Here is a 25,943-nt window from a genome sequence, read left to right on the forward strand (position 1 = left end):
ACGCGGGGCGTCTGCGGTAGAAAGGGGGGTATCAGGAGGGGGATAGGAACGTCGCGCTTATGGTCACTAGATCAAACGGGTCATTAGATCCAACGAGTCAGGAGATCCACTAGTCACGTGATGCTTGAGTCAGAAGATCCAACGAGTCAAGAGATCCAACTGAGTCACTAGATCCAACGCGCCACTAGATCCAACGAGTCAAGAGATCCATCCGAGTCCCTCGTTGGGTCTACTGACGCGTTGGGTGTAGCGACTCGGAATCGGTGCGTCGGGTTGCTCCATAGTGGTAGAGGGTGTCGGTGTATGTTTGGGAAAGGGGCGTAAGGGAGTTGGCAATGCTGCCTGGGTTGTTGGCCTCTTCTGGGAATGTCCGGTGAAGGAGAGTTCGGGCGGTGGCGTGCGCCACCTCGTTCCCAAGGAGGGTAGTGTGGCTGGGTGTCCACACTATGCGGGAATGAGGGAGGCTGGGGCATCGAGAAAGGATGGCCAGGGTAATAGCCGAGGCTCGTCCGAGTGCAAAACGACGGCAGGCAGCTTGTGAGTCCGACAGAATTGTTACGCTGGCACTTGTGGCTTCTGTCATTGCGAGGGCAATGGCTGCTTCTTCGGCCGTGGTAGGAGGGGTTGTGGAGACAGTTGCCGAGGTGAGGAAGTCATTGTCGAAGCGGGCAACAGCAGCGACGTGAGCGGGTTATTTAGGGTAAGAAGAGGCGTCCGTTTAGAGGGTGGTCGGGTCGCTGCCGTATTTTCTGATGACGCGGCGTGTACGATACTGACGACGGCCGGCGTTGTATGTAGGGTGCATTAGGCGCGGAACGGGGAGGACATGGATGTTGCGTCGCATTGATGGAGGTATGCAGGGGCCAAATTTTTAGAAGACAAATGCAAATTTGTTTAGTTTGTAAAAACTAGAATTTGGTAAAACGGCGTCATTGCATCCACAAAAAACGTTTTTTAAACGATAACACGGACGAAATTTGTGAAAAATCAAATTTGAAACTGCAGTCATGTAATGTGAGCAGGAGTGACGTATTATGGGCCAACACTACAAACATTCTTAACTGCACGCTGGCATTAAAGTGACCCGATTAAACGGAACTACAGGCCCCATCACAATCGCCCAGTCATTTCTCATAGCAACAGCCACCAATTGCACAAACGAGATTCCGTGACGTCCCCAAGACATCGCGGGAAAGTCGCTGGCGAGCCTCGGCTGCTTGATTTGTATTTTATAATATTTAGGTTTGAAGCTAGCGATGAAATGGGTACCATTGTTCCCGGAACACAGCAATGCTTTTTTATGAATCCAACTTTTGCTTTGCTTTCGCGGCTGCTTTAATGGCACATGACATGACCAATGGTACCAGTGAGGACCAACTCTGCGAAATTCAAAGGCTCGCCTAGCTAGGTCGCTTTTGTATCCGGCTTAGAAGAGCCAAGTTTCCAGTTTCGAAGCCTTCAAGATTATGTTCTCGCAGTTGCGGATTTAAGCTCATGTAGCAAGTTAAGGTGTCGCAAAAATGTGACTAATGAAGCATCTGTTTTGCCGCCTCAATGCATACTCTCTAGAGACCTAATAATAATGAGCACCCAATAGGCATTGTGAACATCATCGTTCGACAAACCATTCCACGGAGGCATTGCAATGTATAATTGCTGCGTTTTACACTTATAATTATACCAGTGGGCGCAGGCGTCGAACAGACCTGCTTCTTACCTTCGTAGCGCTCTCTTGGGCCGGTGTCGATTGCTTGTGCCTCCACCGTCGCCTGTCTGCCCGTCAGTCCCGCTCCTTGCGCTGACTGCTTTCCACTCCGCCTTCTCGCCTAATGGAACATGAGAAGCAAAGGTGTCGTTCAACTGCAGCGTAATTAATCGATGTGTCGAATAACACAAACTGCGACTCCTTACAAATGGTGAACATAGATTGAGCGGCCGCTGATGACTCATACTTCCTACACTGGGTTTGTATTCTTTGCTTCACTTCGGTAACTTCACGCAGCACAATACACGCTGTGAGGCACGAACAGGCGCTACAAAACAGCTCAGAAAAACAAAAGGTCCGAAGGTGCGTCGCCTCCATCTGCCTCAAGGAGGTGGAGCCCCGTATTCCACAAAGAGATATTGTGTTTGAATGCATGTGCTGCCCTCATGAGCTGAAGCCGCTTTCTCTACTCGCTCTATCGGCTGATAGTAACCGCCGTAACTCTCCGAGTTCTGCCAGGAGTACGCATAAACAGAGTAAAGTAAAGCATTGCTGAAATTTGTGCGTTTTCTATTTTGAACATTTAGTTTCTGACGGCCCTCCTCGCTTCTTGCTCATAAATAGCATTCTACACTGCCGGACAATGATGTGGTTCCGCTTCATCACAATGCACTCGATGAAAAAATTCATGCGGAGCAACACAGTTTAGGCGAATGACGATGTCGAGCTTACAATCTGACTGAAATATTTGGCATGCGCTCTGGGATCACGCAGTGCAGGCATAACCTTCGGCACTGCGCAGTGGTACAGTGCACTGCAGATCCTGTTTCATAGTCACAGGATATGCACGTTGCTGTAATTTCTCAAATTTGTTCGTTGGCGGCACGGATCGGTCACCGAAATGAATACTGCTTAAAATAAACCGAGTAATCTCGCTAGTTTGCAGGTTGACTGCGGTCTTCCCACTGCAAGCACAAAGGAGCATCCCATGATAAAGTATTTTTTATATAGGAAAATGTTTCTCATCGCAAACTTCTTATAGAATTTAAGTGAAAGGTCCCAGGTTACACTTTATTTTGACATAGTGCGCGTTTGCTCGGCACTCTTACACAATGAACCAGATACCCGCTATGTTTGAATTCGCAAGGGCTACGTTGGGGCATGTTGCTAATTAATGTAACGCTGTTTAGAGCGCAGTGCAGACGAGGGAAGAATAATGAACACAAATCAAACGCGGACCAACTACTGATTATTTTTTTTATAAAAAAGTCGTCCACTTAAGTACTGAATCGTACGCTGTAAGCCACTAAAGCACTACAAAAGGCTCGAAGCCCAAACGCTAAAAGAAATAGACTACAAATTTATTCATATCCGGCCCGCTCCCGGGGTTAATACACCAAAAAAATACAATGCAGGGTTTTTAAACGACAATAATAAGGATTAGGCGCTTGATAATGATTTTCATACAAGCGGTCAGCTGGTGTTGACGCGGATGGGATGATCCATGGCAGTATCAGTATTCTCCGGAAACAGAATTATTCTACGGAAACTGCGACAACAGCATTATAAGCTGTGCAGAAAATAACATGGTTTCGGGCTTCACTTCGGCACGAAATGAAGATTTTAAGGCGCCCACACTTTAGCCTCCAATTTTCCAACGAAACGTTTGCCGCGTGCATCTGGTAGTAGTTTGCCGGTTTGCAAAAAATCGTGTTTTCTTGGTTTTATGATATTTTCGAATTTATGAAAAATGCTATTTTCTCTGTACAATTTGTTAGGTCGGGTTTCACAGCTCTACACGTTTATGCTATTTCAGTCCAGCACACGAAGAGTATCTTTTCATCCATTTTCGCATGTTTCCCAACAGCTTCATTTTATAAGAAACTACGAATACCGGTAATGAAAATGGCAGGGGAGCGCAAGTTACCCGGTAATAATTCGTGCTGCGGGGGTTCTGGAGCAAACACCGTCAAGATTGATTCATCTAACAAATGTTTGTTGTAATGCGAAGCACTTTTCCGCCGCAAATCGAGACGAATCAAAGTCCATACTCGTCAGGAATTCGTCGTTGTCCGAGTTTAAATTTCAATGATGATGATGCTCTTGATTTGTTTGCAACATACACACTCGGGGGCATTAGCCAGGGACAAAGTGTTGCCTGGACACCAGCGCATGATGTGCCTTTGTGGAACGCAGTGTCTAGAGTGCCGTCCGACGGCACTCTAGCTGATCGCTGCAGGCATGGCTACAGGGCCGTCCGACAACACTCGAATAGTTAAGACTGGGCTAGCACCTGCCAAAGCGTCTGTCGTTGTAGTGTAGAGGATCCGTCTTAGTTTCTTAATCCCGAGGACGGCTCTTCGAGACCAGCTTTTCCCTCGGTATTTTTTTAATCTTTAAATTGACCTGTACTTTTTATGGATTAGGTTAGTTTTGGTGTTTTAAATTATTTCTTCGTTGTCGTTAGGTCACCTAATGGTATGTTATGTTTAGGTTAGGTTGCCTATATTTACGTTATCTAGAGCGATATAGTGCCAGAAGCAGCAATTTTGTTACAAAACGCCGGTGGACGTCGATATAGTGGAGTGCTTATAATACCGTCGGACGGCACTCTAGACACGGCCTTTGTGGAAACCCTTTGCGTAAAGCGGCTTTCTCGCGGTGCGTTTTGGGCTGAATCACTTGCATTTTGGGCTTGCATTTTGCGCTTTGAAGATGTTTGCTTTAGACGATTGAAAGCTTCGCGTTTGATTCATATTTCACTTCTCCCACGACCATCATCGTGGTCAGAGAAAACTGGCTTTCTTGCAGCGCGCTGTCACGTACGATCGCCAGCATTGAGGTAAAGAAAGCTGCGCTTGAAAAGAAGATGTTCGAAAGCGCGGGAACGAGATAGAGCAAGGTGGCATGCCCAATATTTTGCCACCTCTCTGAGTTCTCTAATTCGGAGGAGCGTCGTTTCCAACTATGGGTATGTCTTGCATACAAGTGTGAAAACATACATTTTGGACAGTCAGAATATGTTTTAAGCGGTGCTCCATTAAACTGCGACTAAATCAATACGTCTTGTTTAACGATTTTACAACGCGGTATGGCTGTAGGTTGTATTTATTGTTTCTTCCCTTCGTTGAAACTATTACTGGTTATAATGCGTTTTGTATTTTTGCCAGTATTTTTGTATAATGTTGTTTTGCCCCCCTTCCCCCTATGTAATACCCTCGCTAGAGGGCCTTTAGGGGTACTCTGAATGAATGAATGAATGAATGAATGAATGAATGAGGATTCGGCTCCTCCGTCGGGACTTTGTAACCGGACCCACAATTTCTGTCCAAAACCGCAAGTTATACCACCAAACAATTCTGAGGGAGTGGTTATGTTTCTCGGTGCGGAAGCCGTGGGACGCTGATTTGATCCATCAACTTTTACGGTCCGGTAAATACGGTGGTGCTTCCAACTTTCTCCCAAAAGTGTCGATGAACAAAGCGTACGGAATTTAAAAGATTGGTTAAGCCCTTCGTAAAGAGCTTGATGCCGGATATTGCAGTTTCAAGAAATTCGGGGCTCAATGTGCGATAATTAAAAAAATTTACCGCGTATCTGCTGCTTTCGTTTGCAAAGTAAATGCCACCCTTCGCTTTCCCGCTCACCTCTCATACTGTTCCTCTCCCGCCAGTCTCCCCCTAAGGTAAACACGCTAAAGGTTTGCTCAAGTCAATTTAAACTTACCGCGTTCCACTGCTCCAGACCCGGTGCCTCGATGCCAGCGCTGCCGTACGGCGGAGACGCGCATGAATCGAGGCGCCCTACTTCAACGTTTATAGAAGCGCGTAGCCCTAGTTCCCGTGCGTTCCAAGCAGTACGTGGAATCTATCTAGTGGAACCTTTCGTAACAGTTGCCGGTTGATTTGTTAAAATACCGCCAGAAGCTACAGTGGTGCGGGCCAGAGCAGGCGACGGAGTGACATTTTTTCTGCAGTAGATGTAGTTATTTCATTTCGCAAAAATCAAGCATCTATGAATTTTTTATAAAGGTACACTGTTAATATCCCTTGTTTATTAATTTCCTGTCCTATATTTGCGCAATGTCTTCTTATTGTTCAACAATGTTGACAAGTATGAACATGTAAACCGGACTTAGACGTTTAGATTTGGCTGTGAGTGTATACGACTATTGCGCAGACCTCGCATCACTTTGGTCGGGTGTCTGAATCCAGTCACAGACAGACAGACAGACATACAGACAGACAGACCGAAATTTCTGAGTTTAAGTAGCACAACAATGTTTAAGAACGGCATGAAGGAATAGGATAGCTTACACATTATTGTGACTAATTTTTAAACACTTATTTTATCCTCCCGTGCCGTTAAAAGTATGTTGCGGCCAAGCTCACTGCCATGGTTTCCAGCCCTCCTTTTGGCGGGACACGTATGGCATTGACTGGTAGATCTCAAACTTGCGATTTCAAAATTTCTGGGGCGCTATCAGCAAAATAATTTCCGGTTAAGGTGTTTGAAGTGATGTCCTTTTTCAGGGACATCACTGGGACATCACAAATATACTCGACAAATATTCAGGGACATCACAAATATACTCGACAATAATCGGCTGTCTGTCCTCTCAACTTTATAAACCAGCCCAAGCCAGTGCTGGCAGTGTACTATAACCACTTGTGTTTGTTTCACTGGCATACTGGTTGCGCTTAATCACTGAAGAGAAACAAAAACCGTAGAAACTGCAGCAAGAACTGAGCTGAATGAAGAATAGCGAGGACGTGGGCCTGTTTCGTAGCGCTCCATTCGTTCTGCCTTTGCCGTTTTTGCATGGGTTTTGCAGTGAACGAAGCAGCTACCTGCAGTAACTGCTTCGTTCAAGGATGACCATATTCCATCCGGGCAACTAGCTCACCGAAGAGCTTGAGGCAGCTCTCCATGTCCCGGGAGGCGTAGAACTTGTCGGCCATGTCTCGCACCAGTCCGAGTGTCTGCACACGACCGAACGGTGAGCTTGTCAGCTGGAACTTGGGGCACGTGTACAGCCCCTGGTCGTAGATGACGTCGTAGGCGGCGATTTCGAACCGCACCTGGGGCTGTGCTGTCACCGCTGCGCACAGCTAGATTGCGCCATGGGAAAGAAGAGGAAACATGGGTTTGCGAAGCGTAGACACGGTGCTGCATGCCTTAATATAAATTAGGTGCAGCAGCAAGTGAAGAAGAAAGCAGAATAGAGAATAGGAAGAAGAAAAAGAAAGAAGGAAAGAGAAAAAAATATTAAATAAAAGAGCACAAATAAGGGTTTCAGTGCGGAGTTTATTGCGCTGAAGTGGCGACGTTATACCTGGGCAATGTGGCACGTCATAGTGGAGAGCGTTGGATTAGTTTTCGCCACCTGGTGATCTTTAACGTGCACAAAAATCTCCACACACGGGGATTTTCGCTTTTGGGGTTCATCTGAGAACCAGTTACCGCAGCCGGAATCGAACCAGTGTTCTTGGCCTCAGCAGCACAACCCCTACCCAGTGCGCCATCACGGTGGGGGAAGGAGGGGCTGAATACAATGCATTCGTGTTTTTGTTCATGCATATTCTTAAGATGAATGGGGAGATGCATAAAACAAAAAAAAAAGACTTGAGTGAATAAAAAAGAATACCACTATGATGATCACTGCGATACCAGCGCGGTTGTCTTACATGGCTTGTAGATCTGATTGAATGTGTCGCAGCATCCCAAAATCTTAAATTATAGACCTCTTTGCAAGGCGGTCAAACTGTCGTTCCGACGAGTTCTTTGTCATAATATTTTAAAAAACAATAAAAGTACTGATTTTTTTGTCGTTGTAGAAAAAAAACGGGCATGTACTCTTGGAAACAAATTGGTTACTCTTAAAATGCGATACTTATATAAAAATCGCATTTTAGAGGCCGTACATACTGGAGTCATAAGAGGTAACCATAGCAAACTTGAGCCGCGCCAAGAAACAGCAGCAGTCTTCTCTGCTTCTACGCCATAATACGTCCGGTGGAAGGATTTCGTGGTACACGTGTGTACGGAGAAATTTTAACAGCTATGCTGTTTAAGCACACGGTTGGGCCGGGGAACGTCCGCAGGAAGGCCTCGCCGAGCGGCGGGACTCGTATCGCCATCTGCCGGAGGAGCGATACAACTGGTACGAGCGCGGCTTTGGAGAGGCGTCGCGGGGTGGCTCGCTTTCGCGCTTGTTGCGACGAGTGGGAAAGTTTGGCGGTGCAAAGATAAGAAATAATGCCAAAATGAGTGAAGCAAAAAGGTCGACAAGCGAAACGTTAATCAACTTCTTAATTAGCATCCAAACCACACAAGCCAAATAGGGACCATTGAACGAGTTAAAAACTTTATTTATTTATTTATTTATTTTTTTTTTTATTTATTTATTTATTTATTTATTTATTTATTTATTTATTTATTTATTTATTTATTTATTTATTTATTTATTTATTTATTTATTTATTTGTCATTCAGGGCCCGTTTTGGGCCATTCCGTGAAAAAAATGGCAGGCAACATACAGTGCAAAGGCGTAAACGCTAAGGGTTACAGATCACGACACCATTCTATCATACACCTAAAACGACTGGAATTGGTAAAAACGGCAATGTTGGCAGGAAGATTGTTCCAATCTCAATGGTAAATGCTCGTCCCGATGCGCCCTCTGCTTTTCTAGCACCTACACCGCCCAGCCGGTGGGCACGCGTACATTGTACATGCTTTAATGACCGAGTGCTCATTGCTCTTCGGGGGGCTAACGACGACACCACGCAGGAAACTTGGCTGAGCCTCTGCCCATAACCACGCATGAATTCAGCTAACCACCCGCCGTGGCTCAGTGGCTAAGGCGTTGCGCTGCTGAGCACGACGTCGCGGGTTCGATTCCCGGCCGCGGCGGTCGCTTTTCTGATGGAGGCGAAAAGCAAAAACGCCCGTCTGTACGAGATTTCGGCGCACGATAAAGATCCCCAGGTGGTCAAAATTAATCCGGAGCCCTCCACTACGGCGCGCCTCATCGCCTGCGTTGCGTCGGCGCGTTAAACCCTACAATCAATCAATCAACTCGGCTAACCAAGAATAATCTAGGTGGGACCACCACCTTCGCTGCTTGCCCCGTCTTCATGCCACTAGTGGGAAGCTGCCCCGCTGTTTTTTCTTGAGTGAAGCTGTCGATCACATCCTGCTATAGAAAGCTTTAACGTTACAAAATCCTCATCATTTGATTTTTATTTCTCGGCAAAACCAAGGGGAGGCTGAGATTGAAGGCGGGCGTGGCCTGACAGGGGCCTCGGCCACCCGATTTACAGCGTACATAATAACCCATCTGTTCACAAATTTATGCATAATAGCACAATCGTAATAGAGAAATAGTACAAAGCAAAGTCATTACTACATTTCTACAAAGCATACATTACTACAAAGCATAGGTCTAAAATTCGCAGAAGCTACTCATCGGTACTCCGAAGTGGCAATTTGGCCCTCTTTCAATGAAAGTTTTTATCATTGCAACCACACCCATCTCCACATTATATTAAAACAATCATTCAAGTGGAGCAGACTGATATTCACCCCGTTGCTGCTGCTGCTGCTGCTTCGCGCTTAGTTTGCTTCGAGGCTGCGCTTTCCTTTTAGGTGCGGAGTACCTTGGGACCGCACAATGTCCGTCCACGACCGTGCGCATAGCATTTACAATCGCAAGAAGTCACACAGGCACCGGCAGGATTCAAACCTGTGTCTGGTCAACGCCGCCTGTATTAACATTGCCTGACGCGTCGCGCGCTTTTCAATGGGAAGGGTAGGGACGCTTAGTTCAGGCTCTGATCCACTATGTGGCGCGTTCGGGCGGACATCTCGCCTTACGTCACTGCTCGCGAGTCGCGAACGCTGCACCCACTTCTACGACGTGTGTCTGCCAGCTTGCCTGTTGGGCTTTAAGGGCTGTTTCGCTCACATCTTAGCCACGACGGGGCGCTAGTTCTGGGGCGCACTGGGTATCTCGTTCAACGTGTCGCTCGCTTCATACTTGCTGCATTTTTCCAATGATAACTGACGGAGACAGACTGAAATAGTGTAAGAACATTGATTGTCGAGTAGACATATAGCTAACAAAAAAACAATATTTTCGGATGGGGCAGCCATTATTTTACTGATATTTTTCTCTCTGGAGTATTTAGAGAAGAAAAAATTGCGTGCACATTTTTTGTTCAGGCGCTCACTTCTACCAATACTTTCCAATAATATCATGTGCTTGTAAATTTCAGAAAATTATAGAAAACAAAAGGATAAGCAGCTGAGGGTCCCGCCACGCCGTCTGGACGCTTCTACAGTACAGTCCTCAATTTTAGAAGTGTGTACTGATGCGGAGTGCGAACAGTGGGGTCAAAACAAGACCGATATGCGGAGGGAACGGAGGGGGGATGCCCTACTCAGGAAATTTCGGGGCCTGTGATCCGAGTAGATAAGCGCGCCAAGCCGGCATCAGCCTGCGGCAGCGCAAGGGATTGTGCTTCGTGACAAAGGAAGTTTTATCAGTGACAGACCAAGATAGACAGTCATGGTGAAAAACAAGAAGGCGTAGGAGCGCCGCCTCGGGAACGCTAAACAAACTTTCCACTATTTTGCATAGTTTCCGAGAAGCGGCGCTGGCTGGCGGACACGAAAGCACGCTGGAAGGCTACGGAGCGGGGCAGGGTAGGAGAGAGCAACAGGACAGTGGCTGTTTGGCCATTTTTCGCTCACGCGTTAGGCACTGTTTATACAGGCGGCGTTGGTCTGGTAGACCAGACAGAATTATTTCAGTCGTCTTACCCATTGGGCTACGACCGTGTGTTAGTAGCCGAGAGTCAAACGGCTTACTCCCTCGCCTGTAATGGTGCGGAGTACCTTAGGATCTCTCAATGTCCGTCCGCGTCCATCCGTGCGCACACAACCATCGAGCGGAAATCAAGCGAAATTCGATTTGAGCCGTGAGTTGCAGTTTCATTTAGGGAATAATCAAGGTGCAACTCACGGCTCAAATCAAATGAAGGTCGGGTCGCAAATCTTTGTCGCTCGGGGCGCAAATTGGATGTCATTTCGAGTCCCCGTACTCCGCACCCTCGCCATCATCCACGGAGTGGAGATGCTGCCAATATTTTTTTGCCTTCCCCCTTCACTGACTCTTTCATCACCCCTTTTTCTCCTCTCTAGTCTTTCATCCCCTCGTCCCGCTCATCCCCGCACTCGGTGGTATGCAGGTGAGCCCCAGATGGGCTCAATAATATGACCAGTGCACTTTTTTTCCTTTTCCATACCGAATCACTTAGTAGTAGTAGTAGTAGTAGTAGTAGTAGTAGTAGTAGTAGTAGTAGTAGTAGTAGGTGACCTCTTGAATGTGTGATTATAAGCGGCAAGCTGGCGACAGCTAACTGCTTTGTTATCGAGAACTTAAACGAGCCATGAAGACAAAACACAAGCTTGGTTCATTCGAAAGATTGCCTGGTTAGAATCATACTGACACCACTTTTAACACACACTTCACTCAAATAAGTTATATAATTAGGAAAAAAAGGGAATGGTCATGCGACCCACTCGCTCATTTCCAGCAACAGAACCTATGATGTTATACCAGCCAGCTCTGCGATTGGCGGAGGTCGGCAAAAGTAAACGCAAATTAGGCAGGGCTTATAGGTTTGCCGAACGAGCTATTTGCGCTTAAATTTAGGGCATATTCTTTTTGTAGCAGTAAGAATCGGGGGATAAACAGTGTAAGTTACGAAAGCACACGTAAACATAGAAGTGCCGATGCGTGCTGTTGTTGGTACTGCGCGCACTAGGTTTGTTTTAGCTGCACAGCAGTCCGCCGCTTTCGAGTTGTCTTACACGCACTGACCGATGGCGTAAGCGACGTTGTCTTACGTGACCCCCTTTGTCGCGGATATTCCATGTTTCACGAAACGATTACTTTCTACAGTAACAAACACAAGCCAGGTGCAAATACGGTCAAAAAACAAAGCAACTGCAGACAACGTTCCGTGCATGAGTATGGTAGCGCCATCTGGGAAGACTGACGGCAACCAGCGCGGCAGCTGAATCACGCAGTGCAAGTTCGTTTGTATACGCGCGCTTATGACTTCATTGCTGACGTCCGGAAAACGCACGATTTAGCGGGAGAATCAAAGTTTTAACCTAAATTGATTAATTTCTCCGTGAATACGGCATCACTTGCTACCGGACAAACGCTAGGATAATTATAAGACATACAATCTTTCGAATAAAACAAACTCGTATTTTGTCCACATGGCCCCTTTAAAATCAATGGCGCGGTGCTTCCGATGTTGGGGCCTCAGCTTGGGCATCAGTGTAAGCGGAACCTATATGAAATGATGCGTTACACGGACAGACAACACAGACGTGGATCGGTGGCCGAAACGATGCACCTTTCAGAAGCTAGAAATGAGAGACTGGGAGGCACTTTGTAAGCAGACTACACAGTTGGGAGGAGTAAATTATCTCTTCCCTTCATCTCTTGTTTCAAAAATTCCCACATTTAGTGCGCGAAATGCTGCATATTAGTACTAAGCCCGGTGTGACAGATTTCATGGGCTTGAAATTTGGTACTCCTGAAGCCAGATCTGCCTTAGGCCTGTCGACGTCCTCCTAATTGTACCAGCCTGCAACTTTCTTACAACACCGAATACGGGCAGAAGGGCGTATTCGGTTTCTGTTACGCAAACACGAATTTCCATTCCAGCAACAGAATGAAGACAAAAGGGTAACACCAAAAATGCCGTTATAAATGCCCACATTACCTTTCCTGTCAGGGAATAGTCATTTTCAAACATCATCATTTTCTTCGTGGTCTGGTTGAAGGCAAACACGTTTCGCTTGTCCATCTCATAACCGAAGCTTGAATTGTAGTCCAAGCAAAGCTGTTAGGGATGGAGTAAAGCGTTGCAAGGATTATCAACACTTTTGGCGGACCGTGACCTGCACTTTTTACTCAACACAGAATGTTAACCAAGGCAGCAAGTGACCGGGAGCGAAGCTTCTTTATACCGTACTGACAGGAAGCTTGCACTCGGCGAAGGCATAGATCTACCCCATATCTAGGCAACCCACCATCTACGAGGAGAAAACGTGGCAGTGTGTTTGCGCAGAGTCAGGGTGGTTGACGCACGTGTTAGATACTCCTCCATTTGTCTGAGGCGTGTTCAAGTACAAAATAAGCGTGAGTGACAGCTGCACACCAAACACCACTACTTCCAGTACTGTAGCTCAATGAACATCCTATAAGTAGAACACTTTTTACAGTGAAATGATATACAGCTACCTCTGTCGGAAATGGACGTCCATCCGCCTATTTTCCGCGCCAACGCGAAACAATTGACGTCTCCAGGTTCTCGCAAATTCTTGCTAGCTCTCAATCTAATTTAGGTAGCTTTAAAAAGATTATCCATTTATTACCATGCCTACATTCGCCAAAAGGCATTGTTATACAGGAAAATAAACACAAAGAATCACAGGCACGGCATAATGGTAGCGAGGAAAGAAAACGCAAAGAAAAAAACAGCGGTAACAACCGACGACAGCGACACGTACACAACAAAAAGACAAAAAACGCGTTTCAGGTCATGTGACCATGCTCAAGGGCTGCCAGGGCTTCGAATACAGAGATTACAGCGGAAACAGCAGATAAATGCAGATAACAGCTGGTCACTAAACAAGCAAACAAAAAAAACAATTCAAGTCATGTTGTGCTCATGCGCAAGTGCGTCAGACTAAAGTTGGCGCCTAAGACGACTCACCGGAACTGTTGTAGCTGGCCGTAATGATTGGCGCTAACGCGAAGACCTCGACGAGCGGCTTGCGTAACTAGCAAATGACTAACAACTAACAACGCCACAACTGGCGCTAAACATGCTCCGCGGAACCTCGACGCGACTCCAGAACCGCCGCGCATGCGTCCTGAACGTACGCGCCGCCACTGCGCCCCAGCTGACAACAACCGCTACTGCGCATGCGCTCCTTTTCGTAGAAAAGCCCGCGCGCTGGCGGCGGCCCGCCACTTCTAGACATGGGGCTACCGCAGAACGTACGCACGCCCGAGGAAAAAATTAAAGCCGTTCCACTCAATGTGAAAGCTGTCGGAAGTGCAGAGCTGTGATTCGCCATAATGGGCTCTACCGCCGTTATCCGCTTGCAGTGCTCGCGCGCCCCCTGCCTGAAACTGCGCCAGCGGGAGTTCTGTACTATTTGTGCTTTTCTCCCCGCACGTGCCGGTGTTGCACTGCCACGTTTTGAGTTTATAAAAACCAACCCAACGGATGTCCTTCACTAAAGGACGCGGGCGCTGCCGGTTAATTACGTATATTTTTCCTCAAATGTACATATGGTTTTATTTGCGCTAAACAACGGTAAGATGTATGACAAGCGCCAGCGTTTCAGGAGTTCCGAACGCTTATGACTATATAAACCACTTGGCTTTCTAAGCCTCTGGGGTACGCGGCGTACTCCGCGAACAACAGCGTTATTTGGATTCAGCTCTTACTGAGGAGGCAGAGTTTACGACGCAGGAAGCCAGCGATAACCGTACACGCATTATCACGGAGTGTGCACTAGAAGTCGGGGGCACGATGGCTAGACAGGATACTGCTAAACTTTCCAAGGGGACGAAAGATGTAATTAGGAAATGGAAAACCATGACAATATCCACCCCAGCTGACAGAATAGAACTAGCTGAGCTTTCGAAGTTAATAAATAAGCGTAAAACAGCTGACATACAGAAATGTAATATGGAGAAGATCGAATACGCTGTAAAGAACAGAGGTAACCTGAAAGCAGTAAAGAGGCGTCTTGGCGTGGGGAAAAATCAGATGTATGCACTTAAAGACAAGCAAGGCGATGTCATCACAAATAGGGATAAAATAGTCACAGTAGCCGAGGAGTTACAGTAGCCGAGACATCCAGACAATTTCTGATTCTGATTGTAGGGTTTAACGCGCCAACGCAACACAGGCGATGAGGCGCGCCGTAGTGCAGGGCTCCAGATTAATTTTGACCCCCTGGGACATCCAGACAAGACATGGCCCATACGGAGGGATGATTATGTTTTTAGAAAACAGGTGTAACTCTTTCGTTATTACAAGAAGCCCCGAAAAACATGTTACAATTAGCCACTCAGATAACTCAAATATTGCCCGAATTTTTACTCTCTTTTCCTAATTACGTGGCCCATAAAGTGGTCGATTTTGTGGTATTCCCGTCTGCTGTCAATTCATGGGCTTATACGAAGGGAAACGGGCGGTCTCAGGTTTGTCTCATAGAATACACCTCTAGTACTTCCAAGTTTAACTCAGCCAACTAAGTAGAAAGTGTGCTCAACAGGAAATTGCAAACAAACGTGTTTTGTTTCGTGCATAGATGCATAGATGGAGGTACCACCATGGCTTCGCTGCTAATAGTACTTCTTCACTGAGTGGAAGGCCTGATGAGTGTTGTGTAGCATGACCACAAATTTCCAACAAAGTCGCGATTTAGTCGCATTGCGATTCGCTATTTCCCTCATTGCGAGTGAAATAAGCGTTAAGGGCCGGAGTGACGTCACATGCGCGATCAATAAATGGGTAATGACCAGTAAATGTAATTTTCATTCATTCGAAAAATTGACTCATTAGAACCACACTAACACCACTTTTCATCATCATCATCATCATCATCATCATCACCAGCCTCTCTACGCCCACTGCAGGGCAAAGGCCTCTCCCATTATATTACCCCGGTCCTGTGCCAACTGTGACTAATTTATCCCCGCAAACTTCTTGATCTCATCTGCCCATCTAACTTTCTGCCACCCCTGCAGCGCTTGCCTTCTCTAGGGATCCACTCTGTTACCCTTAATGACCAACGGTTATCTTGCCTTCGCATTACATGCCCTGCCCACGTCCATTTCTTCTTCTTAATTTCTACTAATATGCCCTTAACACGCGTTTGTTCCCTGACCCAGTCCGCTCTCTTCTTGTCCCTTAATGTTACACCTATCATTTTCCGCTCCATTGCCCGCTGAGTCGTTCTCAATTTAAGTTGAACCCTCTTAGTGAGCCTCCAAGTTTCTGCCCCGTAGGTGAGTACCGGAAGATGCAGCTGTCATACACTTTCTTCTTCAGCGACAATGGCAGGCTGCTATTCATTATCTGAGAATGTCTGCCGTATGCACTCCACCCCATTCTGATCCTTCTAATTATCTCTGCCTCATGGTTGGGATCTGGGGTAACAACTTGGCCTAAGTAGATATATTGGCCTACCACATCCACTGCCTCGCCCCCTATCCCAAAGTGCTGTGCTGTCCCGAGTTTATTGATCATTACTTTGGTTTTCTGCATATTAATTTTCAGGCCCACGGTTCTACTCTGTTCGTCCAGTGCAGAAAGCATGCTTTGCAATTCGTCCCCCGAGTTACTTAGCAAGGCAACGTCATCAGCAAATCTGAGGTTACTGAGGTATTCTCCATTAACCCTTACTCCCACCTGTTCCCAATCCAACGTTCTGAATACTTCTTGTAAACATACTGTGAATAACATTGGAGAGATTGTGTCTCCTTGTCTGACGCCCTTTCTTATAGGTATTTTACTGCTCTCCTTATGGAGGTTGATAGCTGTGGACCCATTGTAGATATTCTCTAGTACTTTTACATAATGCTCCTCTACCCCATGAATACACCTCCCATGAATACACCACTTTTAACGCGAGACAAATTCAAGTTTGATTCAATTGCAAGATTGACTCGATAGAACCGCACTGATACCACTTTTAAATACGCCACTGTGGCGAAAAAATCAAAAGTATTATCTACTTCGCGAGTGTTTTTCTTACCTAAAATAGCGTCTTTTGTGGCTGGAATAGATCCGAGTGAGTTACCAAAAGCTGGTTCTTTCAAATTAAACAAATTTGTATTACTGCGAAACAGCACACGTCTAACCTCCGCCCTTTTCAATCCAGTCAAGCCGCTTGACTCGATGCCGCTCCGGCGTTACTTTTTGGCACCGCCGACCCGTCTTTCAAAGTTATCTTCCGTTGTCTTTCACATTTAAGCAAGCGCATGCACATAAGCGGTTGCCTATTGATGCGTGCACGTGCGTGGAGTGGAGAGAGGAAAGGGAGGAGGGGAGAGGGGGGCGTGCACGCGAAGCTCCATACTCGGGAACAAGTTAAGAACGGCACCAGCTCATGTGCGGTATCACTCCACCTAAGCGACGGACCCGGATGTCAACGGGCGCGCGCGTTTTGAAGGGAGATTGCTATGAATGCGTAATATCGCCTGCCTTTTCTCGCGTAGTTTGTTTGCCGTCGCTGCAGTAGTTTATAGGCATATTAAGTCCAAAAATTGCGAAAACGGTTCGTGCCATGTTCAAAATATTCCCAGTAACGCACTACTACTTGCGGCGCGCTCAGTAACATCCGGCTGCGGTGATGAGGCACAGCGGCAACTTCCGAGGAAGACTAGAAGGCTAACGATGAAATACGGAAAGAACACTGGAGAATCGAAAACAGCCAAGGTAACCAAAAAAGAGGCAAGGCAGATTGAAACGAATAAATGGAGGTAAAAAATGGAAGCTAAAACGTGGTTAGAGATGTACAGGGCTGAGAAATTGAACATCAGAAAAGAAAATTTCTACGATAATTCCCAGGGCAGTGCAGTGCTTTGCTTTTTGAGTCTAGAGCAGGTTGCCTGCGAACTAAGAGTTTTGTGAGGAAGTATTCACAAAATGATGGGGTATGTGTGGTCTGCGGAAAAGAAACAGAAACTATGCGGCACATAGTGTTAGAATGTGAGGGTATCCATCCAAATCTACATGAAGGGAATATTGGGCTTTCAGAAGCCCTAGGATGTAAGGGTATCAGAGAGGAAGTTAACTTCAAGGCAGTCGAGGGGACGAAAAGAAGATTAGAATGCTGGTGGACGAAAAGCAGAGAGGGGAATATTGCCTAGGACAGTTACCACCTGTAACAGGGAAAATAAAGTATTTCGGGCCTAATAAGCTTTAGTGCCTGCCCTAAGCAGCGCTAGTATTAAACCAAGAGTGTAAAACATGGTTATATTAGTCCTTTTTGGTAAGATGACATGTCATCACCCCGCTTCAAAGGGGAAACAAATAGAAATCATCATCATCATCATCGTTGCCGTTCTTAAGTTGTACCCGAGTACAGGTTTCATGCCTTCACTGATGACGTCCGGTGTGCTGGCGGGAGGCTTTCACGTGGACGTCAAACAGCCGAATGCGACCTGTCTGGTGTCTTCATTGGTCGAGGCAATCGGGCTCTTTGTTACAGACAGTAAGATGCGTACGACGCAGGAGAGAAACAGAGAGCCCCATTTTTGTTCGCTAGAATATAGCTCGAGTCCTTCCAAGTTTTCATTTAGCTCATAATGGCTGGGAAGTATGCTCAATCGCAATTAACCAACCGCGGTAGCTCAGTGGCTGAGGCGTTGCGCTGCTGAGCACGAGGTCAACGGTTCGATTCCCGGCCGCGGCGGCCGCTTTTCTGACGGAGGGGAAAAGCAAAAACACCCGTGTGTACGAGATTTCGGCGCACGTTAAAGATCCCCAGGGGGTCAAAATTAATCAGGCGCCCTCCTCTACGGCGCGCCTCATCGCCTGCGTTGCGTCGGCGCTTTAAACCCTACAGTCAATCAATCAATCAATCGCAATTACAAACAAACGTGGTTTCTTTCGTGCGCTCCATCGTCTGCGCGGTGGCAACTTAAGAACGGCACCGAAAGTTGCCGCTGTGCCTTATCACCGTAGCCGGATGTTTCTCCGCGCGGCGCAAGTAGGGCGTTACTGGGAATATTTTGAACATGGCGTGAGCCGTTCCCGCGATTTTTTGGACATAATATGCTTATAAACGACTCCAGTGACGACAAACAAACTGCGTGAGACAAGGCAGACGATATCACGCATTCATAGCAAATCCCTTTCAAAACGCGCGCGTACGGACGTCACGGGTCCGGCGTTTTGGCGGAGTGATACACTACATAAGGTGGTGCCGTTCTTGAGTTGTAACCGAGTATAGCTTCGTAGGTCATCCATCTTCACAGAATGGAAGGGCGCTGATTTTTTTGTCTCTTCAACGCGATATATTGAGATAACGTCGTATTTTGTAGTTATTTCCCATGTAAGAGGCCGACTTACGCGCGCGCTTCCTGTCAGGACCCTAAACCGTCGCTATGCCGCGTAACGTTGTCTTGCCCCATTCGTGTGCTGGTAGGCCTCAATGGCGAGCCGGCTACGATCGCGCGCTAGTCTCTCCAGAGCCGCTGGTGAGATTATCGGCTAGGTTTGCATAGTTTTGATGCAGCTGGCACACACACTCCCTTTAGTGCTCACTGCTCGCTCCGGTGATAAAGAGGGCACACCTAAATTTGCTGTTAGCTGTGTATACAAACTGTACGGAGAGTTTACACAAAACATACAATATAGAAACAATATAACAAAATGTATTGCTGGGCGATTTGGTAGTTAATTTTAAAAAAATTGCATCAGCGTGAATAGAAACAAGGACACAAAAATACCACAGCGTTAGTCCTGTCTTCTTCTTGTGTCCTTGTTTCTATCCGCGCTGTAGCATTTTATTTAAATATATAACAACCCTTATATGACAATACTATACAAAAAACGTACAATCTCTCTGACACTGAAAGTTGTATATAGACTCTTAAAGTACAGCTGACTGCAACCTTCCTGCCAAGACTGTGGTTTTGACAATTATTTTCATTTTGCAAGTAAATTTAGCGATGTCACTACCTCATCGCCCAGTTCCCACGTTTGGTGGCAAGGCGGAACTCAGGCGTCACCGTAATGCGCTAAAAAGAATCTCCCGTGATTGCAGCGATTTTTCAAGAAAATTCTACTCGGCACTGATGTTCTATTGCGTTGCGAATTATTGTTATACAAAACCCACTGTTCTGAAACTTACGCTAGGCTAATCAGGTAAACTCTCTCTCTTACCAGATGTGGCTCGGCGTCGGCAATGCCAAAGAAGTCTTCACAAGGTGAGAACGGCGCAAACAATGAGGCGCTGGGTTTAGGGGTGGCTTTAGGCTTGTAAAAGTGACCCCTCATAGTGAATGATATGGCCGCCGTCATGCCTTGGTCCTGGATACCGCTTAAGTAAGACGTCACTTGTAACTGCAAAGTTTCAAGATACGGAAGAAAAACATGTTCAGTACTTGGTTGCAAACTGAAGGGATTCCGGCAGGGGTCTCTTGTGGATTTTAGAGCACGTTTATTTCTAACAGATGCATATTCGGGCATGGTTGGTTGCAGATACGCTTCAAGGTATTCAAATTTTGTTCCCTCGGTTGGATTTCCGAGGATCAAGCCTCAAATAGGGAAACCACCCAAACAAGCACGGAAGCAACGGACAAGCCGGACCAGGTGAGAAACAAGGACTTGACACGTGGAATCCCGAAAAGGGAAGTACGTTTTCTCCAGACTGGCCGTAATGCGTAACGAAAGAGCACTGTGCAAATAAGAGACAAAGTGAACTTTCACGTGCCAATAAAAATAAGCGGGAACTGATCCAAACTCAACCCTGCAAAAGCACACAGATCGTTTGTTTTCTTACGACCTCTTACGCACGCTGTGGTGCTTTCTTTAAAATATTGAAGATAACAAGCTCAATTCGCGTGTTATTTGAAACAGTAAACTCGAACGTCTCGAAAAAGTTTGCTCACATTGCTACTCCGTGTTTTATTATTGGCATAAAATACACAGGTAACTTTAGGCTTGCATGGCACAACTCTTGGATTTCAGAGTACATTGGCCCGAATGACCCGTGTGCCCCAAAGGCTTAATTCGCAGCCGCAACAGTGCGACACGCTGGCATTTTATTCAGCGTTGTCTGTGCCTATATCGCTTCAAACACACTGCTGAATACCAGGAAAACAATATTCGCGCAAGGCCGCTTCCACTCATCTGGAAAGAAGACGTTATTGCGCACCATTTGGCATAAGGAAACAAAAAATCATGCCAAGGTACCTCGCCCTTTGGACATTCCGGAGCGTCTTGGTTTGCGTGTAGTTACAACCAGCGACCCAACACTTTACTGGGGAAGGACGTCATGCGCCTTTGACGTCACCATGGCTTTCTCAACATTACTGACGCCTACGGCCTGGTTTACAGACATTGAGTCTCACGGAAGCAACCATATCCAAACGTACTATATTAACATCGATCCTGTTGTAGCTGGTCGTAATGTGTGGCGTGTAAAGTGTAACGCGTTAAATACCAAAAAAATACCGTGCGCCCGTGAGTGCGTGCCTCGAGGCCACCACCCAGCGGCCCCGGCTCGCCCAGTAGGGATGCGTCCCTCACTGCTCACGTACAAAGAAGACCTGCACCTTCGGCAGTTCTCGACATGGGCAGGCCGCAGAAAGTGAGCACCCCCGAGGAAAAAGCCGAGTACCGAAAGGCGCACCGTGCTGCTAATCGAGGACACCGTCGACAGTGATCCTACCCAGTGCGGGTAGCGACGGACAATGTAGCGAAGAGAAGACTAGCAGAAGACATTTAGTATCACCAGCGACGTAGAGGCAGGAATCGCATGTGTCCTTCACCGCTCACGTAGAAAGAAATCGTGCAACTTCGCTGTGGTTCAAGCCTTGCGCGAATTACTGCAAGCTTCTGCAGTTTTTTCTGTGACGTTTTTCCTGCCGGTTAACTAGAACGGTTTCACCGCCGCGGTCGAAGAGTGGGCTCGCACATTCTCGTCCTTTGATGACGCTATCAATAGCATCACGAAAGCGCGGAGGTTGTAGAGAAAGAGAGAAAATAGACTTTGTTAAACTGAGCTCGTCTTTAGCGTAAGAAGCTGGTGGTCGTTGTTATCAGCCCAACGACGACAGAGGCGGCCGTTGCGTTAAGTGACGTCCGTACCTCCGTTTCGTAGGATGCCAGTGCTTCTCTCCACTGCTCAGCTGTGGTAATTCTGAGATATTGATTTTGGAGGCACGCCCACAGAATGTTGCGTAGGGTGGCTAGGGTTCCGCAGGAGGTGCGCTTCGGGGATGGAACTTGTGCTGGGTGGATTAGGTGCAGGTGGGTTGGGTGTGGGTATGTGTTTGTATGAGTCTCCACCATTGCGCTTGGGCTGTTGTGAGTCTCGAGTGTGGCGGTGCTAGCTTTCGGCGGCAGAAGCGATCATGTTCCGTAACATCGGTATGGTTAAGGAGACTGTCTCTGGATGACCTTGCCCCGTGGGATGGGTCGGGCGCCATTCCAGCTCGCACGGTAAGATCTCGAGCCTGAGATGTGCGGTTTTGTTCCTTTCCTGTCCCGCGTGGGCCCGTGTCCAAGTATGTCTACTGGGGTGAGGGGGGATTCTTCTGAAGAATTTTCAGTGCCAGGGATTAAATGTTGCCCTGGACAACATTTTCAATCGCGGTTTTGTCATCTGAGATTATTTTGGGGGGGGGGGGGGGGGCATGGGGCGTTGAGTCAGTTCTACGGCTGTAGCTGCCTCTTCCCCCTCGGCTGGGTTTTCCGTGCGGATGGTCATTGCATGCATTGGTGGTTCGTCTGTGCCTTTCGTTACAACAATTCCGAATGCTGTTTTATGTCAGTATACGGCGGCATCGACGAGGAGGGTGTTTTGGCTTGGGGGTATCTTTTTTGAAGGTATTGTGCCCTAAGTTCTCTTCTGTGTTGGTGATTTGCTGGGTGCATTCGCTTCGGCGGTGGTTTTATTATTAGATCGTATCTTATTTCTAGTGGAATGGGCTCTTTCAGCTATTGTTGCCGGGGGGTTGATTCTGAGCGGTTTTAGTATATGTGGACCTGTGGGAGTTTTGGTGCGACGGACTGTGATTGGCTAAGTGGGCCTCTATTAATTCCTCGCAATTGTATTGCCTAGCTGATCGAGTCTAGCGTTAGATTTTCCTAACGGTATTCGTTATGCGGCGGTTTTGTATGCTATTGTAATTAGTGAATTTAATGCTTCTATTTCACAGGTGTTTAGATGGAGGTAGGGGATGGAGTATGTATTTCGGCTGACTACAGATGCTTGAATCAGGCGAATTCGGTCTCGCTCCTTAAGTCCTGCTCTTTTATTGGGGGGATTCTTTTCATGAGGCATATTGTTTGGTTTACATGTGTTGAGAGATTGTTGACGCGTATTTTGTTTGAGTGATTCACTCGTATGTGCAATCCTAGTATTCTGAATGTTTTAACTATGTGTATGTGATGTTGTTGAATGTAGATCGAAATCTGTGGAGCTGTGTTCTCTTTCTTTCTTTTGGCCGGAAGCATGAGTAATTCTGACTTGCAAGGTGAGCAGGTTAGTCTTGCTTCGTTTGCAGCTTTTGAGACTGCCTCTACTCTGTTTTTCAAGTGCCAGTTCTACGTGATCGTGGCTGCCTCCATGTATCCACAGCGTGATATCACCAGCGTATAGTGTGTATTTTAATGTGGGCATTTTGTTTTATTTTCTTGGGGTGTTCAGTATTGCTAAGTTGAAGAGGAGTTGGGACAGCACGACGCCTTGTGGAATAACCTTAGCTGGTAGTGTTACGGTGTCTGACTTGACATCTCCTACACAGGTGCTTAGATGGAGGTAGGGGATGGAGTATGTAATTCGGCTGACTACACATATGCTTGAATCTGGCGAATTCGGTAGCCATCCTTAAGTCGTGCTTTTTGATTGGTGATTCTTTTCATGAGGCATATTGTTTGGTATACATATGTTGGAAAATTCTCGGCACGTATTGTGTTTTAAGAGATTCGCTCGTATGTGCAATCCTAGTATTCTGAATGTTTTAACTATGTGTATCTGATGTTGTTGAATGTGGAGTGAAATCTGTGGAGGTGTGTTCTCTTTGTTTCTTTTGAGCAGAAGCATGAGTAATTCTGACCTGCAAGGTGAGAAGTTTTGGATGTATCTAAGTTCTTTCTCTGGGATTTGTTTCTTGTAAGTCCTTTAGATTAGCTGAGTGTTTGACGTTAAACGCTTTGTGGAGGTCTAGATAGCATAGCTGTTGTGTCAAAGTGATTTGCTGGGGTGAATATTTTTTCTTTAAGTTGCAGTAGTATATCTTGTGCGAAGAGCCCCGCTTGAAAACTTATGATGGGTAGTGGTACGATTTCGAGTCTGCATAAGTGCTGTGTCAATTTCGCACATATTATGTGCTCTAGTAGCTTGCCCAGGAATGACGTTAGTGATATTGGTTTCAGTCTCTCGATTTTGAGGGATTTTCCTAGTTTCGGTATAGACGTGACATTTGCGTGTTTGCATTCATTGTGTAGTGTTTCTGTGGTACAGTACCATTAAAAAGTGCTGCGAGGGTTGTTATTGAAGTGTCCTCTAGGTTTATGAGGATTTCGTTAGTGATTTTGTCTGGTCCTGGTGCTTACTGTGCACGCAGTTTGTGCAAGGCTCATCTTCCGATTAAGTAATTTCTTTGTCTAACTCGTGGTTTACTTCTCCTCTGTAAGGGTGGTTTGGGTCCGGTGATGCTTCTTGGAAGTACCTTTAATTTGGCTGATGACATCTTCCTGTACTTGTTTATGGCTTCCGGAGGTTGTGGAGTAAAGCAGGGAAACTGCCAAAGAAATACACTGTGGCTGACGCCGTATATGAGAATTTTCTGGCGATTCGAAGAAGGGCGGAAAGGGGCGTGCAAAAACCTCACCTGCCGATAGGTGATGGGTGACCTGTCGACTTTAAAGCTATAGACGCCGTCTGTGAAGGCCTCCTCCCAACAATGCCTCCACTCTCCAAAGGGAACTTTAGAGGGCTAAAGGGGCCGCAAGCGAATACACTGCCAATCTGTCTTTGCGTTCCGAGGACCACGCCTACTGTGGAAGCCATGATATAAAGTGCCGCCTCCTGGTCTGCAAGCACTAGGCCTCTGTCGCGCGCACGTGCGTGTTGTAACGGGGCAGCGAGGACATTCACTAGCTACCGACTCATCACAAGACATTAACGATGGCTACCAAGCTCGCTGTGCTGCGGAATGCTTTTAATTCTACCCTAAAGCAATCACCCAATACATAGGCTTTTGCTCCGATTGCCGCTCCGAACTCGTTCACTTAGCATCACTGGTGAAAGAACAGGTGACAGGAATACATTTCCTGCACCTCCAAGCTACACAAAAGCGGCAGAGGGCGAAACTTCGATGGCTTTCTTCTCGCTACGGAGTCGCCCGTAGTGTTGCAGCTGATAATGTAGTCCCATCGATCGGCCCACAGCCGCTCTGTTCCACTGCTATACTCGGTGACAACTTAAGAACGGCACCGGAAGTTGCCGCTGTGCCTTATCACCGTAGCCGGATGTCTCTCCGCGCGGCGCAAGTAGGGCGTTACTGGGAATATTTTGAACATGGCGTGAGCCCTTCCCGTGATTTGTTGAGCTTATAATATGCTTTTAAACGACTCCAGTGACGACAAACAAACTGCGTGAGACAAGGCAGACGATATCACGCATTCATAGCACATCCCTTTCAAAACATGCGCGCACTGACGTCACAGGTCCGGCACTTTGGCGGAGTGATACACTACATGAGGTGGTGCCGTTCTTGAGTTGTAACCGAGTATACCAATTCCTTTTACAAGAAAGGATGCGGCAACCCTCGCACACTGGGTTGCCTGCAGAACGCAGCTGCGCATCTGGACTGATGCTGATATGCGCCTCTGGATCTAACCCCAAATACAGCTTCAAGATGCCTTTTGGGCCCAGCAAGTGTAAGGACGCTGTACAACTTGGACTGCGTCTGAACGTGACATACACACGGCATTTCGTACTCAAAATCGAGCAGGGCTCTTCACCACTTTTTTTTCAAATGAGACGTAAGATAAGATATTGAGCACGTCATCTGCATATGCTCAAAAATCACAGTTAAAAGGCAGGCTATTCAATTTTCTTTGTGTATACCGCACTACGTAGGCCTTTAACTGGAGGCATCTTTGGGTGCGTGGTTGAAACCACGCCAAGAGGTGCGGACTAGCAAATCTCTTCTAGTACTGTATTTGGAGAGCACCCGCTTGGACGAATGTTGTAACAAACTTCACCGCCAAATTCTGACGATGCGTTTGAAAATTTGTGGGCATGACCTCACGTTTTTTTAATGCATAGATTTCGTTTTGTTTCTCGTGTGGCATAGCAAGCTAAAATAAAATGGGTACGCCAAGCTCGCCTTTACCATTAAACGCATTCCCTGTCTCTGTCTTCCAATGTCGTTCCGTG

General features: G+C 46.8%; 1 protein-coding gene across 1 annotated transcript in view; it reads right to left on the reverse strand.

The window, feature by feature from the left end:
* Nucleotides 1–229: 229 nt before the first annotated feature.
* Nucleotides 230–25,943, reverse strand: part of LOC144166818 (uncharacterized) — a 63,258-nt gene continuing 37,544 nt past the window's right edge. The window contains exons 8-12 of the mRNA XM_077696308.1: nucleotides 19,712–19,891; nucleotides 12,515–12,634; nucleotides 6,612–6,816; nucleotides 1,718–1,826; nucleotides 230–431 (exon numbers count right to left, since the gene is read on the reverse strand). Of these exons, the coding sequence (XP_077552434.1) occupies nucleotides 230–431; nucleotides 1,718–1,826; nucleotides 6,612–6,816; nucleotides 12,515–12,634; nucleotides 19,712–19,891 (816 nt within the window). The remainder of the gene's footprint in view (nucleotides 432–1,717; nucleotides 1,827–6,611; nucleotides 6,817–12,514; nucleotides 12,635–19,711; nucleotides 19,892–25,943) is intronic.

The sequence above is a fragment of the Haemaphysalis longicornis genome, unplaced genomic scaffold (genome assembly GCF_048455015.1).
Source record: "Haemaphysalis longicornis isolate Haplotype H1 unplaced genomic scaffold, Haemaphysalis longicornis Haplotype H1 scaffold_19, whole genome shotgun sequence".
NCBI lineage: Eukaryota > Metazoa > Arthropoda > Arachnida > Ixodida > Ixodidae > Haemaphysalis > Haemaphysalis longicornis.